This window comes from Dasypus novemcinctus, chromosome 28, assembly GCF_030445035.2.
Source record: "Dasypus novemcinctus isolate mDasNov1 chromosome 28, mDasNov1.1.hap2, whole genome shotgun sequence".
In the NCBI taxonomy this organism is placed as follows: Eukaryota; Metazoa; Chordata; class Mammalia; order Cingulata; family Dasypodidae; genus Dasypus; species Dasypus novemcinctus.
Genome location: NC_080700.1, coordinates 43167455 through 43182656, shown reverse-complemented (window position 1 = coordinate 43182656; position 15202 = coordinate 43167455). Strand labels below are relative to the sequence as shown.

The 15202-nt window shown below is 61.6% G+C and overlaps 1 protein-coding gene across 1 annotated transcript in view; it reads left to right on the top strand.

Annotated features, from left to right (window-relative positions):
• The window catches only part of EZR (ezrin), a 44764-nt gene that overhangs the window by 22511 nt on the left and 7051 nt on the right, over window positions 1-15202 (top strand). The window contains exons 4-8 of the mRNA XM_058289643.2: window positions 4625-4720; window positions 5418-5692; window positions 6157-6240; window positions 7424-7570; window positions 13158-13254. Of these exons, the coding sequence (XP_058145626.1) occupies window positions 4625-4720; window positions 5418-5692; window positions 6157-6240; window positions 7424-7570; window positions 13158-13254 (699 nt within the window). The remainder of the gene's footprint in view (window positions 1-4624; window positions 4721-5417; window positions 5693-6156; window positions 6241-7423; window positions 7571-13157; window positions 13255-15202) is intronic.

The window sequence follows — 15202 nt, the reverse complement described above, 5'->3', positions numbered from 1 at the left end:
AGCAGGGGGCCTTGGTGAGAGGTGGCCGCGCTGACCACTGACCACTTGGAGCAGCCCCCAGCTCCAGGAAGGGCGGCTGGTTCTTTCCTGGGCTGGGTGGGTTCTCCAGGCCACACCCTCCCTCCTGGGCTCCAGCGCCAAGTCTGGAGGCCTGGGTGGTGACGGGGGGTGGGTGACGGGGCGTGGGACGGGGCCCCTGGGCGGGTGACGGGGCCCCGGGAAGGAGAGCCTTAGTGAGCTCAGAAACCACGGATCCCACCCAAGCTGGGCCACAGCCCTCCCTCCCGGAAAGTGGCTGGCCTTCTGAGGCAGCACCCTGGCCCGCCCTGGGGAGCGGGGCGTGGGGTGCCGGGTGCTGGCCTCCAGCTGGTGGGTGTGACCCAAGTGCAGACTTCGCCCAGGAAGCGGAGCCCAGGAAGCTGAGCGTGGCGGGGGTGGGGGGCCTCCAGCCCGTCGTGTGCCCAGGCGCCCCGACCTGTAAGTGGGTGGTGTGCTCTGCTGCCCCCTGCATCTCAGCACCTTTTTATTTTATTTTATTTTTTCAAGTACCTTTTTTAAAAAACCGGGATGGGAGCGCTAGTTAGGATAAGTGGGAAAACTGAACCAGTTGGAGAACATTTGACGGTGCCCCTGAGCTTCCCTTGGCCCCACCGTCCCATTCCTCTCTCCTGCTTTCCCAGAGCTGCCTGCGGAGACCGGCGAAGGCGTTGGTCGTGCCTGAGCTAAAGGCTCTTGCCGGGTCCGCTCCTGTCCCTGTCGGGCCTGGGGGAGGGGCAGGGGCGGAGAAGCGGGGCTTGTGCTCGGTTTCTGAGGCCCTCGCCCCTGCGTGCCCACGGCAGGGCTGGTGCCTGCACGTCCAGGTGCTGGCGCGGAGCCGCGTGCTTCCGCGGGATTATCCCAGCCTCAGCCCCGGGGCAGCATGCAGACAAAACTCCACGTATTCCTAAACACCAAAAACCTGCATTCGGCCGGTGCTTGCATTGGCCCTGAGCCAGGTGTTTTTCCAGTTTTCAGATTGTACAGTGGGGCCGCGTTTCACGGGCGCAGAAAAATTGGACCCTGAGCTCCGTCACCGTGGGTTATTTAAAAAGTGCTAAATACATGAGTCCACTCAGCATGCCAAGGGTTGATGAGCCCTGGCTGCAGATTACCCCAGAGATCGTTAACCGCACATCCCAGTGGAATTCCACGGCGTTCTCTCCCCACCCGGGACAGCAAAGCTCCCTTGAGTCAATACGCCGCAGCCACAGCGCGGCCGGGTCTCAGGCTGATCACGGCTCCCAAGACGGCTTCTCTAAATCTCAGCCATGTGCCAAGACAAGTGTGCTCTAGCACCGGCAGAGGAAGCGGCGTGGTTCTCCCCCGCTGGCCCAGCCTCCTGCCCTTCCCTCTTCCCCATGCCCGCACCTGGGTCACAGGGCGCTCTGCTAGAGGCGGTGTTTCATTTCTCACACCCACGCAGCCTGCACATGTGCAGGTCCTAGCGGACCTTGGAAATGACTTGGTCAGACCCCTTTTGTGTTAAAATGAGGACACGGGGCAGCGGACTTAGCCCAGTGGTTAGGGTGTCCACCAACCACATGGGAGGTCCTTGGTTCAAACCCCGGGCCTCCTTGACCCGTGTGGAGCTGGCCCATGTGCAGTGCTGATGCGCGCAAGCAGCGCCCTGCCACACAGGGGCGTCTCCACGTAGGGGAGCCCCACGTGCGAGGAGTGCGCCCCGTAAGGAGAGCTGCCCAGCGCGGAAGAAAGTGCAGCCTGCCCAGGAGTGGAGCCGCACACACGGAGAGCTGACACAGCAAGATGACGCAACAGAAAGAAACACAGATTCCTGTGCCACTGACAACAACAGAAGCAGACAAAGAAGATGCAGCAAATAGACACAGAGAACAGACAGCCAGGGTGGAGGGGGGAGGGAGAGAGAAATAAATAAATCTTAAAAAAAAAAAAAAAAAAAAGAGGACACAGAGGGTCAGAGAGAACGGGGTGCCCTGCAGCTCATGGGGCCAAAGCAGGGTGCACTCTGCTGCCTGAGCCCTCGTTCTGTTTGTCTGTCTGGAGACACGTTTCTTAATCCACCCAGACAAGCTGCCACCCTCCTCGCTGGTGAGCGGGACAGGGGCTGGGGCAAGGGGTCTTGCGCCAGGGCAGCGGCTTCCAGTCCCCGCCATCCCGCCTGCAGTGGCCCCCAGACCCCAGGTAGCTGGGTTGCTTTCCCTTCCGGGGCTCAGGCTTCACGGGGACCCATCTCCCCCTCGCTGCCTGCGCTGGCAGAGCGTGCGGTCCAGGGGCCTCGCCCCAGGCCCTGTTTGCCCTCACCGGGTCGCTGGCCCCTGAGTAGGTCAGAGGCCGGGGCTGTCGTCCAGCCCCCGCTCTCCCCACCCCTGAACCCAGGACCCTAGAATGCCGATGCCTGGGTCGGGCAGAGCGGGAAGGATGGCTCGGCTTCCCGACGGGGCGGACCGCCCAAGTTCCCGAGGCGGCCGGAAGCGAGCAGGCGGGATCCCGCGGCCAAAGCCCTTGCTGACCGCTGCCCGCCTCCACCGGGGGTCAGCGGGGAGCAGAGCCGCCTGTCGGGGTCGTTTCTGCTGCCCGACGCGGGGAGTTGAATTCCAACATCGTCGTGGAGAAGCACAGGGGTGGGAGGAGGCCTTGGACGCCGGGACTCCGAGGAGGCGCATGTGGCACGTGGACGGGTCTGACGGGCCGCAGTGAAGGACCTGGCGTCCCGCTGGCTGCGCGATGAGGGGGGCGGCCACAGGAGCTGCCACGGCTCAGCAGATGGAGAAGATGAGCCAAGGGGCCTGGCCTGGAAATAACCAGGGTAGAAGAGGGAAGGCAAGTAAGTGGGCAGGAAGTGACGTCACGCCACTGCGCTGGCCGAGGCTGAGCTGCGTGGGAGGGTGGAAGGCTGGAGCCGGGGACGCGTGGGGCGGGATTTCCTGTGCAGGTGCTCCACAAGGCAGGTGCTCAATGCCCTGTTTTCCAAATAGAGAGGTGGGGGTAGGCGTTAGACCCTGGCAAGGTGGGGGCAGGGAGCCTTTCCCAGGATCACCGTCGCCCCCTTCCTCGTCAATTCTGCTTTCTCTGCTTAATACCACAAAATTGGAAGGCACGACGTGTCCTGGGAGACCCTCGCGAGGAAGAGCCCTGGCTGTGGTTTTGTGCTTTTCCTTTCAGTGGGGAGTGGTCTGGACAGTCCTTAGCTTTGAAGGAAGACTCCTCCAGCTTTGGGGACATCTGGTCCCCGACGGGCAGGCCAGGCCAGCGCAGGAGCTCATTTGTTTTGTTTTTTTTTTAAGATTTATATATTTCTCTCCCCTTCCCCTCCTGTTTGCTCTCTGTGTTCGTTCGCTGTGTGTTCTTCTGTGTCCGCTTCTATTCTTGACAGTGGCACTGGGAATCTGTGTTTCTTTTTGTTGCGTCATCTTGCTGTGTCAGCTCTCCGTGTGTGCGGCACCATTCCTGGACAGGCTGCACTTTTTCACGCTGGGCAGCTCTCCTTACGGGGCGCACTCCTTGCGCGTGGGGCTCCCCTATGCAAGGGGCACCCCTGCATGGCAGGGCACTTCTTGTGCACATCAGCACTGCGCATGGGCCAGCTCCACACGGGTCAGGAGGCCAGGCGTTTGAACCGTCGACCTCCCACGTGGTAGACGGATGCCCTAACCATTGGGCCAAGTCCACTTCCCCCAGGAGCTCATTTGGAACTTCCGGTTTTACTTTCAGCCAAGTATGCCAGATACCCGACTGTCGCTTCTAGTGTTTTCGGTCCTTTCCCTCTAACGTATTCGAAGGAGGGACCCTCTGTTTCAGGGGCTTAGCGTTCCACATCATGGGGTTTAAACGAGATGCCACAGCTGGGGCCCAGCTCTTCTGTTCTAGAAGGATCCACAGCGAGCTCTGGCCTCGTTGGTTTTCCAGCTCAAAGGCGTCCGTGGGGCACACGGGCTTGGGGCTGCCTCCACGGGGGACCGTGAGGCGCTCGTTCTCGTCCTGCGGAGAACGTGAAATGCGACGGCCTTGCCGGAACCAGCGTGGAGAGCCTAGCCTTCCCGAAGGCCTCGTGGCTCCGGCGCGGGCGTGGCCAGGCAACGCGGCGACCCCCTCCCGCCACCCCCTGCCCCCAGCGGTTCCTGCCCCCAGCGGTTCCTGCCCCCAGCGGTTCCTGCCCCCAGCGGTTCCTGCCCCCAGCGGTTCCTGCCCCCAGCGGTTCCGCCTTGCCCAGGGCTGCTTCCCGCTTCCTGAAAACAGCAGGTCCTGGGACGGCTGGCTGGAAAGCAGAGGCCAGAAGAGGCCCTAGCCTCCTTGACCCTATTTTGGCAGTGCCCTGAGCCGTGGCGCGCCCCCCACCCTCCCGGGGCCCAAGTTCCCATGCATCTCGCGCCCTGATGGGCCCAGGAAGCCGGCTGACACTGCTGGTCTAGCATGAACCCTGCATCTGCTCAGATGTGTTGAGTTGTCGACAGCTTTGGTGCAAGGGCCTCTGGGTAGAGGGAGCGGGTGCGGGGGCTGCCCTGTGTCCTGCGCAGTGGCCAGGTGCTCTCCCTGGAGCCAGCCGCGGCCACGGCTGCCAGCCTCGGGGCGGGTGCTGGTTCTCACCCGGCCCTCCTCGCCCTCACAGGTGGTCAAGACTATCGGCCTCCGGGAGGTATGGTACTTTGGACTCCAGTACGTGGATAATAAAGGCTTTCCGACCTGGCTGAAACTCGATAAGAAGGTACGTCCGCTATTTCCCGGCTGTTGACTGGGTACCCGCCGCCTCCTCTGAGGGCGAAACCCTCTTTTTATTTGAGAGCACGTTTTTCTGGACGGAAGGCGTGCGGGTTCCGTAAATGGGGCTCTGTTAGGGAATAGCTGCTGGCTGTCCCCTCCCGGCCTCGGGCCGGCTCATTGCTCTGCTAATCTCATAAACCTGTGACTCATCCACCCTTCTGCAAGGACCTGTTGCTGCTTTGTTTGAACCCGTGATAGATTAGCTTCCAGTTCTACAGACTGGGTGACTCCCTGTAGCAATTACAGTGAAAGCAGTAAGCTCAGTGTGTTTTCTCCAAACTCTTTGAAAATGTGTCCCTTTCCCCAGGCCCCCGCTTTCCTCCTGGTTAGCCTCTCGAGTCAGGAGGGGAGGGGGGAGTGGGGAATTCCTGCAGCTAAGTTCCCCGGTCATCAGGCGAGGGGCTTTCCACAGCCGAGGTTCCCTGGGCCGGGGTGCCGGGGGTCGGCCGGTCGCCGGCGGTCACCAGGCTCGTGCCGAGGGCGAGAGAGCAGTGGGGCTCCGGTGACACAGCCTCGCTGGAAAGGCCGCTTTCAGAGCGAACGTTCACTTCCGGAGACTGGCCCGCTTCGGAAAGCGGCCTGGGTTTGGGAAGGGGGGGAGGCTCCCTGGCGCGGTGACGAGCGCGGCTTCCGTGGGGCAGGTGTCGGCCCAGGAGGTTCGGAAGGAGAACCCGCTACAGTTCAAGTTCCGGGCCAAGTTCTACCCGGAAGACGTGTCGGAGGAGCTCATCCAGGACATCACCCAGAAGCTGTTCTTCCTGCAAGTGAAGGAGGGCATCCTCAGCGACGAGATCTACTGCCCGCCCGAGACCGCCGTGCTCCTGGGCTCCTACGCCGTGCAGGCCAAGTTCGGCGATTACAACAAGGAGATGCACAAGTCCGGGTACCTCAACTCGGAGCGCTTGATCCCCCAGAGGTGAGCAGAGGCGGCCAGCCGGGGCGAGCAGTCATGAGGCTGGAGGAGCCCTGCCGGGGCGGCGGGAGCCCTGCCGGGCCAGGCTCTGGCTCCTCTGGGGCAGCGGGAGCCCTGCCAGGACCGCGGGTGCTCTGCCGAGCCACAGCCTGCACGGGGACCTAACAGACGGGGCTGGGGGCGAGCTGCCGTCCAGCGGAGGACGCCCTGACCCGGCCCAGCCACAGGTGGTCACGTCCGTTCCCCCTTTTGAAAGAAAAGGCCGCGTCAGCCTTTTAGGGACACCCACAGGGGCGGGGTTCGTCATGTTCGAAGCTTTAGACCTTTCGGCGTGACGGTCACAAATACAAGTGCCTCCGCGTGGGACGTCGGGGCGCGAGCTCTCTGGGCGTGCCGCCGGGAGCGGGGGTCCGCGTGCAGGTGGGCAGGGGCCCGCGGCCCGCGCTGACGCACCCCTCCGCCCACAGGGTCATGGACCAGCACAAGCTCACCAGGGACCAGTGGGAGGACCGCATCCAGGTGTGGCACGCCGAGCACCGCGGGATGCTCAGGTGAGTGGGCCGGCCGGCAGCCCGCGGGACGCCACCGCGTAACCGCAGCCTCGGGAGCCCGCTGCCGTGTGAAAATTGAGCGAGCTGCAGGTGGCTTTTCCCCTTAAACAGAGCCAGGTGCCCTTGCCAGGAGTAAGAGGCGATTTTATTTAAGCCTCAGGGTCCTAAAAGCTTTCTCTCTTCCTGTTCTAGGGGAAGGGAAAGCCGTGTGTCTAAAGTGCTTCCTCTTAGACAAGAAGGGAGCGTTGTTCACAATCAATCGGGCGATTATTTGTCCCTTCAGGCAAAAAGATGCTGGCTTGCTCGTTGGTTAGGCTTCGAAAGTGGGTCTAGGGAAGTGGACTTGGCCCAGCGGTTAGGGTGTCCACCTACCACATGGGAGGTCCAAGGTTCAAACCCCGGGCCTCCTTGATCCGTGTGGAGCTGGCCCATGCGCAGAGCTGATGTGTGCAAGGAGTGCCCTGCCACACGGGTGTCCCCCACGTAGGGGAGCCCCACGCACAAGGAGTGAGCCCCATAAGGAGAGCTGCCCAGTGCTTTCGAAAGAAAGTGCAGCCTGCCCAGGAATGGCGCCGCACACACGGAGAGCTGACACAACAAGATGACGCAGCAAAAAGAAACACAGATTCCCGGTGCCACTCATAGGGATAGAAGCGCTCACAGAAGAACACACAGCAAATGGACACAGAGAGCAGACAACAGGGAGGAGGGGAGAAAATAATAAAATAAAAGAAAGTGGGTCTCAACGGGCACGACACTGGTCCCGAGGGAGAAGTGTGGGCGTTAGGAGGCCCCGAGGAGGGCGTGGTGTGATCCAGGTGTACAGAGAGGCCGGGTCCTTCGGCCTGGAACACGGCCCCGCGTTAGCAGCGTCCTCCATGCTGTCCCGGGCGGAAGTGGGCCTACGGTTTGGGCCCCTGGACACAAAGTGGGGCAGAGTCTGCATTGATGCACCTAGGAGGAGGGTGGGGGACCCCAGGGAAGGACCGGCCTAGGACGTGAAACTCGGCGGCCTCCTGCCAGGGAGGACGTCCGTGCCTCTGGACTTGGGCGGCTGGCGCTGGCCACGGCCTCGGGCCTCGCCGTGTCGCCCCTCGCACTGCGCGGCGGCTGCAGCCCATCCCACGGAGTGTAGCGGCTTTACCGCTAAGTGCCCTGACGACCGCCTCGCTCTCCCCGACAGAGACAATGCGATGCTGGAGTACCTGAAGATCGCCCAGGACCTGGAAATGTACGGCATCAACTATTTCGAGATAAAAAACAAGAAAGGAACTGACCTCTGGCTTGGAGTCGATGCTCTCGGGCTCAACATCTATGAGAAGGATGACAAGTGAGTTGAAACCCTGTATCTTCCGTGGGTGGGGCGCTGGGCTCGGGAGGCTTTTGGGGAGATGGGCATGGGGGCCCATGGGGCTCCCCGGAAGCCTTCCTTTAGTAACGTGGTAGCTCACAGCGCGGTCTCCGGGCGCCCTCGTGCCGCGGCCTGGCCGTGCGGCAGCTGGCACCGAGGCAGCGCGCGCTCTCCGTCACCCCAGCCCCCCACAGCGCCATGCGGACCGACGTTCTAATGTCCAGCAGGGAAGGCGCGCGTCAGTGACTGCACAGGCGCAGGTGTGCGCGGGGAGGCAGGATGAGCGCCGCGCTCGCGGGTGGGCCTGCTGCCCGCCAGCCCCCGCAGCCCCGCTCGTGCTCGGCCACCCCCAGGGCCGAAGCACCCGGGCCGGCCGTGCGGAGCCGAGAGCGCTGAGGTTCTGCGGGCGCCACCTGCACACGGCCTAGTGGGGTGCTCTGAGCAGGTGCGCTAGCTGGCGGGTTCCATTCTGTAGCACAAATGCCACACGTCTGTCCTCTCTGCCAGGGAGCGAGGCACGCAGGGGTATGAAATTCTGATTTGGTGAAGGCGAGTTTTCCTTGGGGGCCCCCTGATGTGAGAGGATAAGTGTAGATTCTGGATGCTTCGGATGAGAAGCCACCTGACCCGAAGAGGCAGCTGGAAACCCCTTTCTGGGAGAAGAGGTTCCTCGTTGTCCATGCCCCCGGGACTGCCCCTGGGGTGGCCGAGAGCTGGTCTGGCCGAGCAGGTGACGGGCCGTGCGCTCCTGAGTCCCGCTTCCAGGGCTGCAGAGCAGGTGCTGGGGCCTCCTGAGCCTGGTAGCTCTTCCCTGTCGGCTCCTGCCCCGCCCGGGTGCCTCGCCCATCCCGCCTGTTCTCGGGTGTCACTGCTCTCGGCTGCCCAAGCTGCTGCAGCCCCCCCTCCCGGGAATTAACGAGGGGCGCGGCGCTGCTTTTGGCAAAAGCCGTGCCCACCTGGCACCTGTTATCCCAGGCAGAGGCGTTCCTGCTAGAACGCGAGTAGATTTTCACTCGGGGCAGGGATCTGTGTCAGACTCCGGGGTCCCTCCTCTCAGCACCCCATCCAAGTGCGCAGTGGATATGTGCTCGCCTGCCCGCAGCGAGCATCGCTTCTGGCCTCTGCTGGGCCCGGCGTCCGGCAGCGACAGGCTAAGTTCCTCGACGGGGCAGCTGCGGCTTTGCTCGCCATGAGCCTCGGGAACCGGTGGGGGCCCAGCGGCGTTCCTGACGCGGCTGCGTCCCCAAGGCCCCGACAAGCGCCCTCAGTTTGCTCCGGCCCCGAGGGAGCGGCCTGGGTGCCCACGGGGACGCAAGGAGAGCGGGGCTCAGCTCCTCTTGGGAGCCCCAGTGACACAGCCGGGTTCCGGACCGTGGGAAACGGCCTCCGCCTTTGAGCCAGTTTCTTGAATGACCGGCTTTTGCAGCTCAGAGGCCGCGGCCGTCCAAACAGGTTCCTCCAGCTGCAAGACACGGCCGCAGGCGGAGGCCAGCCTGGCACTACCCCTCCCGCGGAGCTGGCACCGAGCGCGCTCTCCTGCGCCTGCCCCTGCTCTCCTCGCCGCCCCCCAGCAGCCGAACGGGCGCTTCCCTCAAGGGGCTTCCTGCCAGGCTCGGGCGGCCCCTGCCTCCCGCCTCGCCCCGTCTCTGCCGAGTTACAGGAAAGCGCCCGCCGGGCGTCCCATCGTTTGCAGCGTCTTTTCCTTCTGAACGAGCGTGGCGTCTTTGGCATTGCAGATAACAGAACCACCAGCTCTCCTGGGCTCAGCTCACGGAGGCCCATACGTTGAGCTGGGTTGCGTTGGGAGACGCGGTGCAAATGAACAACCGCGTCTTTATTTTTGTAAAATAAAGATACGCTCTGACGGGACGCGCGTGTGGCTGCAGGGAGCCTGTGGGCTGAATGCACGTGTCGTCTCCTCGTTCTTTAAACCCTTAGCTTAGGAGGGAACAGAGATAGGCCGAAGGCGGGACACCGCTCGCCCGGACGGGAGCTCCTGAGCGGGGGACGTTCCGTGCAGCTGTGTCGTAACCTGTCGGTCTCGAGGCGAAAGAAACAACCGAAGGGGCCGGTTCCACCCCGAGCCAGCCCCGGCTTCCTCCCCTCCCCGCAAGGCCTTGGGGGTCGCAGGCTCCCTTAAACGCTCGAGAGGAAGACGCCGTCGGGAGCCGTGGACGCGGTGGGGACGGAGCAGAGCCGGGCAAGGGCCCTTCCCCGAGACCCCTGCCTGTGGTTCCAGGGGCGGTGAGCGAGACGGGCTGCTTTCTGTTTTCTTTTTTGAGGTTCTGGGGCTGGGGGTTGAACCCTGGCTCAGCCAGTGAGCCACATGGGCTCCCCTCAGTTGGTTTTCTCATCTGTCTGCTTGCTGTTTGTTTTTTTAGGAGGCAGCGGGAAGCGAACCTGGGACCTCCCCTCAGGGAAACGGGCGCTGGACCCTGAGCCACCTCTGCTCGCCTCTGTTTACTCTTTCTTAGCCCCTGGAAATGTCTCAGGCGTGTTGTCATAGCCCGCCTCTTCCACATTAAGTCCATAATATATTCGTCTTTATAGGAGTAGGCAGTACGTCTATGAACCTATAATTAAATCATCTCCAGTGGCTAGAGCAGCGCTCACGGTGGGGCATCCCGTCCCCTCGCAGAGTTTCTCGGCTTCCCTCAGTTGGGGTCTTGGTGCCTCGAGTCCACTTAGTCCACTTACTTAGGGGGAAGGCGGGAGGGGCTGGGGGGCAGCGTCTGTGCGTTTCACCAGGCGTGCCGGGGCCACGCTCAGACCCCCCCCTTTCCCCCTCAAGCGGAACCAACGGGCTTTTCCCAGGCCGCCGCCTGCCCGCGGGCAGAGGCGCCAGCCCGTGGGAAGGCGCTTGCACGCTCACCCCGGGTTTGTAGCAGGCAGCGTGTGGCCCGCGCTGCTGAGGCCGTGGGGTGCGGTGGGGCCAGCCTGTGGGCGGCCGGGCGCGGGGGCTGCAGACGCCTGCCCTGTGCTTCCTGTGGGCCCCTCCAGAGGGCCGTGGTGCCCGGCCTCGCCCCTACCCAGGGCGGCACGCGCTGTGCCCGCCCCTCCCTGCCCCCTCCACCCCTGCCTGCCCCTCCCCTGCCTGCCCCTCCCCTGCCTGCCCCTCCCCTGCCCCCTCCTCCCCTGCCCGCCCCTCCCCTGCCCCCCTTCCCCTCCCCCCTCCTCCCCTGCCCACTCCTCCCCTGCCTCTGGGCTCCCGCAGGCAGGCAGCCTTGGCCCATCCGGGTAGCACACGGCGACCTCACCCCCACCTCTTCTGAGCCCCTGTACGAGAAGTTTCCACCGTCCTACACGGTGCAGCCCACGATCCACCCTCGTGCTTTGCTCGAGGTGCTTCACCCCCTCCTGCCCCTCCCCTCCCCTCCCCTCCTCCCCTCCCCTCCCCTGCCCGTCACCCCCTCCTCCCCCTGCCCCGCCTCGCCCCTGTGCTGCTCTTTAGGTTGCAGCAGCTCGTACTTCCCCTGCTACTCAGCACGTGTCTTACTCGCTAGAGCTTAGTACGTAAACCCTGCGCAGAGCACGTCCTCCGGTGTTCGTTTGTGGGCTCTGGACAGTCGTGTAGGCCTGTGAAGTACATGAGGCCCAAACTCCTGTCAAGATACACACTACGTGATCACCCAGATGCGTTTTTTAAATTAAAATTTTTAGCTGCTGGTTTTTCACTTTGAAACTACTGTGGAAAGGTTGCACATCGAGTACATGCAGCCCCGTGTGCCCTTGGCCCAGCTCCCCAAACGCTCACGTCTCACAGCCGTAGTCACGAAGTCAGCGCAGGCACAACACTGTAACTCAGCTCTTAGTCCATCACGCGCCAGCCGGGACCCAGTCCAGAAGTCCCCCCTGTGCGGCCACTGGGTCTGGTGCGTCCGTTCCTATGAGACCCTTCCCCAGTTTTAATCTTCCATGGTCTTGATATCTCGTTAAGCCGTTCACTTTTTAGAAGGTCCCTCTGCTTGGGTTTTTCCAGAGTTCTCAGAACGTTTTGCCCCTACCAGGAGGTGGCTGGGACCCTGCCAGGTTCTCCAGTAAAGGGACCCCTTGCAAATTAATAAGTACCTTTTGGGGAGATACCTTAGAACTTTGCAGATATCCTGTTGTTTATCGCCTTGCATGTTTTGTAGCCTCCATGGATGATCCCTGCGTGACGTGGTCATCACTGCGGTATTTGAGAAGTGGTTTATCCCCCGTCGTTGCTTTTATATTTATGAATTGCCATTCTGCGAGGAACCAGTTTCCCCTCTTCGTTCGGTCTCCTGTATTGGCGTGGGCGCCTGGGGATCTGTTCTCTCTGGGGAGCTCCTCTCCCGCGGCAGCGTCTCGGCGCAGTGGCTGGAGGACCTGCCGCCTCTGGAGTGAGCGACGGTGACGTGCGCTGAGGGATGGTGGGGGTCGTGTGGGGAGCAAGGGGCGCCCCGTGCCGTGTGGGGTGGAAATCCTACAAGAAGCTTCCCTGGGGCTGCTCGCCGACCCTCGAGACTTAGCGGCCGTGCGAGGTCCCTCAGGAAAGGGGGCCGTCCTCAAAGCTGGGGGGCACACGCGAAGGCGACCGGTCAACCGAGAGCAAGCCTTCCAGAGCCGAGCGGGAGGGTGCAGCCCCACGGGGCCGTCCCCGACTTTCACTTACTCCCCTCGGTGCTCCCCGAGCACCCACCCGGGCCTGGGGGCATGGGAAGACCCGGCCGTCTCCGCTGGGTTCACGGTTAACTCCCAGGGCGGTGGCTTACGTGCCCGTGAGAGTTGCTGTGTGGCGCGAGGGACGTCCCCTTGAGAGGGAGCGGAGGTGGCGGGCGCCTTCGAGGCGAGTTCGAGCTGGGGCGTTTGGGGCTGGATCAGAAGGCCCCTGGGTGCTAAGGGGTGTACAGACAGGATGAGAATGTGGGGAGCTTTGGAAGAGGGGAGCGAATGACTGAGGGAGAGCGGGCAGGTGGGCCGTGGCGGCGGAGCAGTGAGGCCGGTGGGGAGGGAGGTGCGGGCGGGCTGGCCCACAGCGGTGCTGTGTGCTTAGGAGTCGAAGGTGGCCTCACGGTCCCAAGCCTACGCAACGAGGAGCAACGAGAGGACGCGACGGGAGACCTTCTAAACGGGAACCTCTAAGCGGGGTTTCTTAGCACTTGTGCTGTTTTTGTTTGTTTTGTTTTGTTTTAAATATGTATTTTTTTTATTTTTAAAAGATACTTAGATTATGTAAAATATTACATAAAAAAAGATAAGGGTTTCCCATATGCCCCGCTCCTCCCGCTTTTCTCCACGTTAACAATTCTTTCATTAGTGTGTTACAGTCATTGCAGTTGGTGAACGTGTGTTGGCACTTTGCCACTAAGCATGTGTGAGCTTGTGTTCTTTACCTTAAAAAGAGCCGCCCGACGGCCTAGGGCAGGTCGGAACTAGTTAGCGGTGTGTGTGGTGTCCGTGCTTCCTGGGCCCACTTTATGATTTTAAAAATTGGACTTAAAAAAATACGTCTGCACACCTCCCTCGGCCAGTGCCAGCGCACGTGAAGGCTTATTTATACATACGCCTTACTGTCCTCTCTCCCCTTTTTTTTAAACCTCAGGTTGACCCCAAAGATCGGCTTCCCTTGGAGCGAAATCAGAAACATCTCTTTCAATGACAAGAAGTTTGTCATTAAGCCCATCGACAAGAAGGCACCCGTAAGTCCTCCTGGGTTCTGGGGGCACTTGCCCATCCAGCTGAGTGAGTTTCCGTGGTAACACCCCCGTTTCGCTCCCTGTGACAAGGAGCTCATGACGTGCAGCATCACCTACCAGTGGGGTCGAGAGCTGCCAGCAGGAGCCTGGAGGGAAGGGGACCCCGTGCCAGGGGCTGTCACCGCAGCAGGAGGTGGCAGCTGGAACCAGAGTCGTGCGGGTCCCCGCTCCTTAGGGGGAGGGCGGTTGGGGACCGCTGCCCTTTGCCAGAGGATGCGCATTCCCCACACGCTGGGTGGGGACTGCGGCTGCTCTGCGCGCCGCTCGTGTGCCCGGCCGGGCAGAGGGCAGGTGGCCGGTTCTGCCCCCGAGAGCTGTCCCCGAAGCTTGCCCGTTAGAACGGGGCGGGCTTGCTTCCAGACTGCGGCCAGTCCCCGCAGGGCTGGTGGCGCCCGGCGCGTCTCGCCCGGCGTGTCTCCAGCCGCTCTCTGCCCCCGTCTCCTCTCGGGCACCTTCCGCTGGCGTCCACGTGGAAAGCATCCCCCACGGAGCCAAGGCTACCGGGGGGTCACCCTGGGAGAGCCGAGCTAGCACTGGGGTGTGGAAGGGTGGCCGGTGACTGCTGCAAACAAAGGGGTGCTGTGGAAACTTGCTCGGGGTTCACGGTTGGTTCTGCAAGACGTGAACCTGTAACCGCTTGCTGAGACCCTCAGCCCACGGTGGGGACAGTGGAAGGGGCGAGGATTTTGTTTGATCAGAAATCTAGTTCTTAAAAAATGGCCACTTGAAGAAATTCTTTTATCGTCTTTCGGACCTGCCCTGAATTTTACCAGAATTTCAGATTGGGAAGGACCTCGTGTCCTCGTGGAACTTCGTTCCCTGGTTACAGGGTTAAGCTGAGAAAGGCGGACACGGGCCGCACCTTGGGTGTCCGCTAAGCCTCTGGGGCTTGGGGCCAGGGCTGGCCCAGGCGGTGGTGAGCCCCCCAGGAGAGGACAAGGTGGGGTTGTCCGGCTGCTTTCCCCCACACCTGGGTGGGCACCGCATAATTTAAAACCCACAGGTCTCAATGTTGTCGGCGTGTTTTCTTCTTTCTTGAAAGCATCTCCTGCTGTTGGTGAACTCTCGACTCCTCCTGGGCAGTTGCACAGTTACATAAAATTAAACTAGTATTTAATGCAGACTCAGGCTCCAGGGCAGCAGTTCACGTTAACGTACAACCCCGCGGCGTTTCTGCATGAGGTCACAGCATACCCACGAGGTATGCGCGGCAGCGAGCGGGGCAGTTAGCAGGCTGCTTAGCCGCCACGTGATGCCACTACTGTACCAGCCGACAGGAGGAGCAGGAAGTCTGGAATAGGTGGGGTGGTTTTTGATTTGATTAAATGTGGGATAAGTTTAACTTTGGAAAAAGCTAAAAGAGTATCTCATAAAGTCCCAGGCAGGGAAGCGGATGTGGCTCAATGGATAGAGCATCCACCCACCACATGGGAGGTCCAGGGTTCGATACCCAGGGCCTCCTGACCCGTGTGGAGCTGGCTCATGTGCAGTGCTGATGCACTCAAGGAGTGCCGTGCCACACAGGGTGACCCCACATAAGGGAGCCCCACGGGCAAGGAGTGCGCCCCACAAGGAGAGCCGCCCCATGCAAAAAAACCACAGGCTGCCCAGGAGTGGCGCCGCACACACGGAGAGCTGATGCAGCAAGATGATGCAACAAAAAGAGACACAGATTCCCATGCTGCTGATAAGAATACAACTGGACACAGAAGAACACACAGTGAATGGACACAGAGAGCAGACAACTGGGGCGGGGGAGAGAGAAATAAATAAATCTTAAAAAAAAAAAAAAATGTCCCAGGCAAAGAAAGGCATTTGTAATACGCCTGGTTGAGTTAGCCAAGTATATTTTAACCACGGAGTAGCTTTGTCTGAAGCCACTACTTCCAGT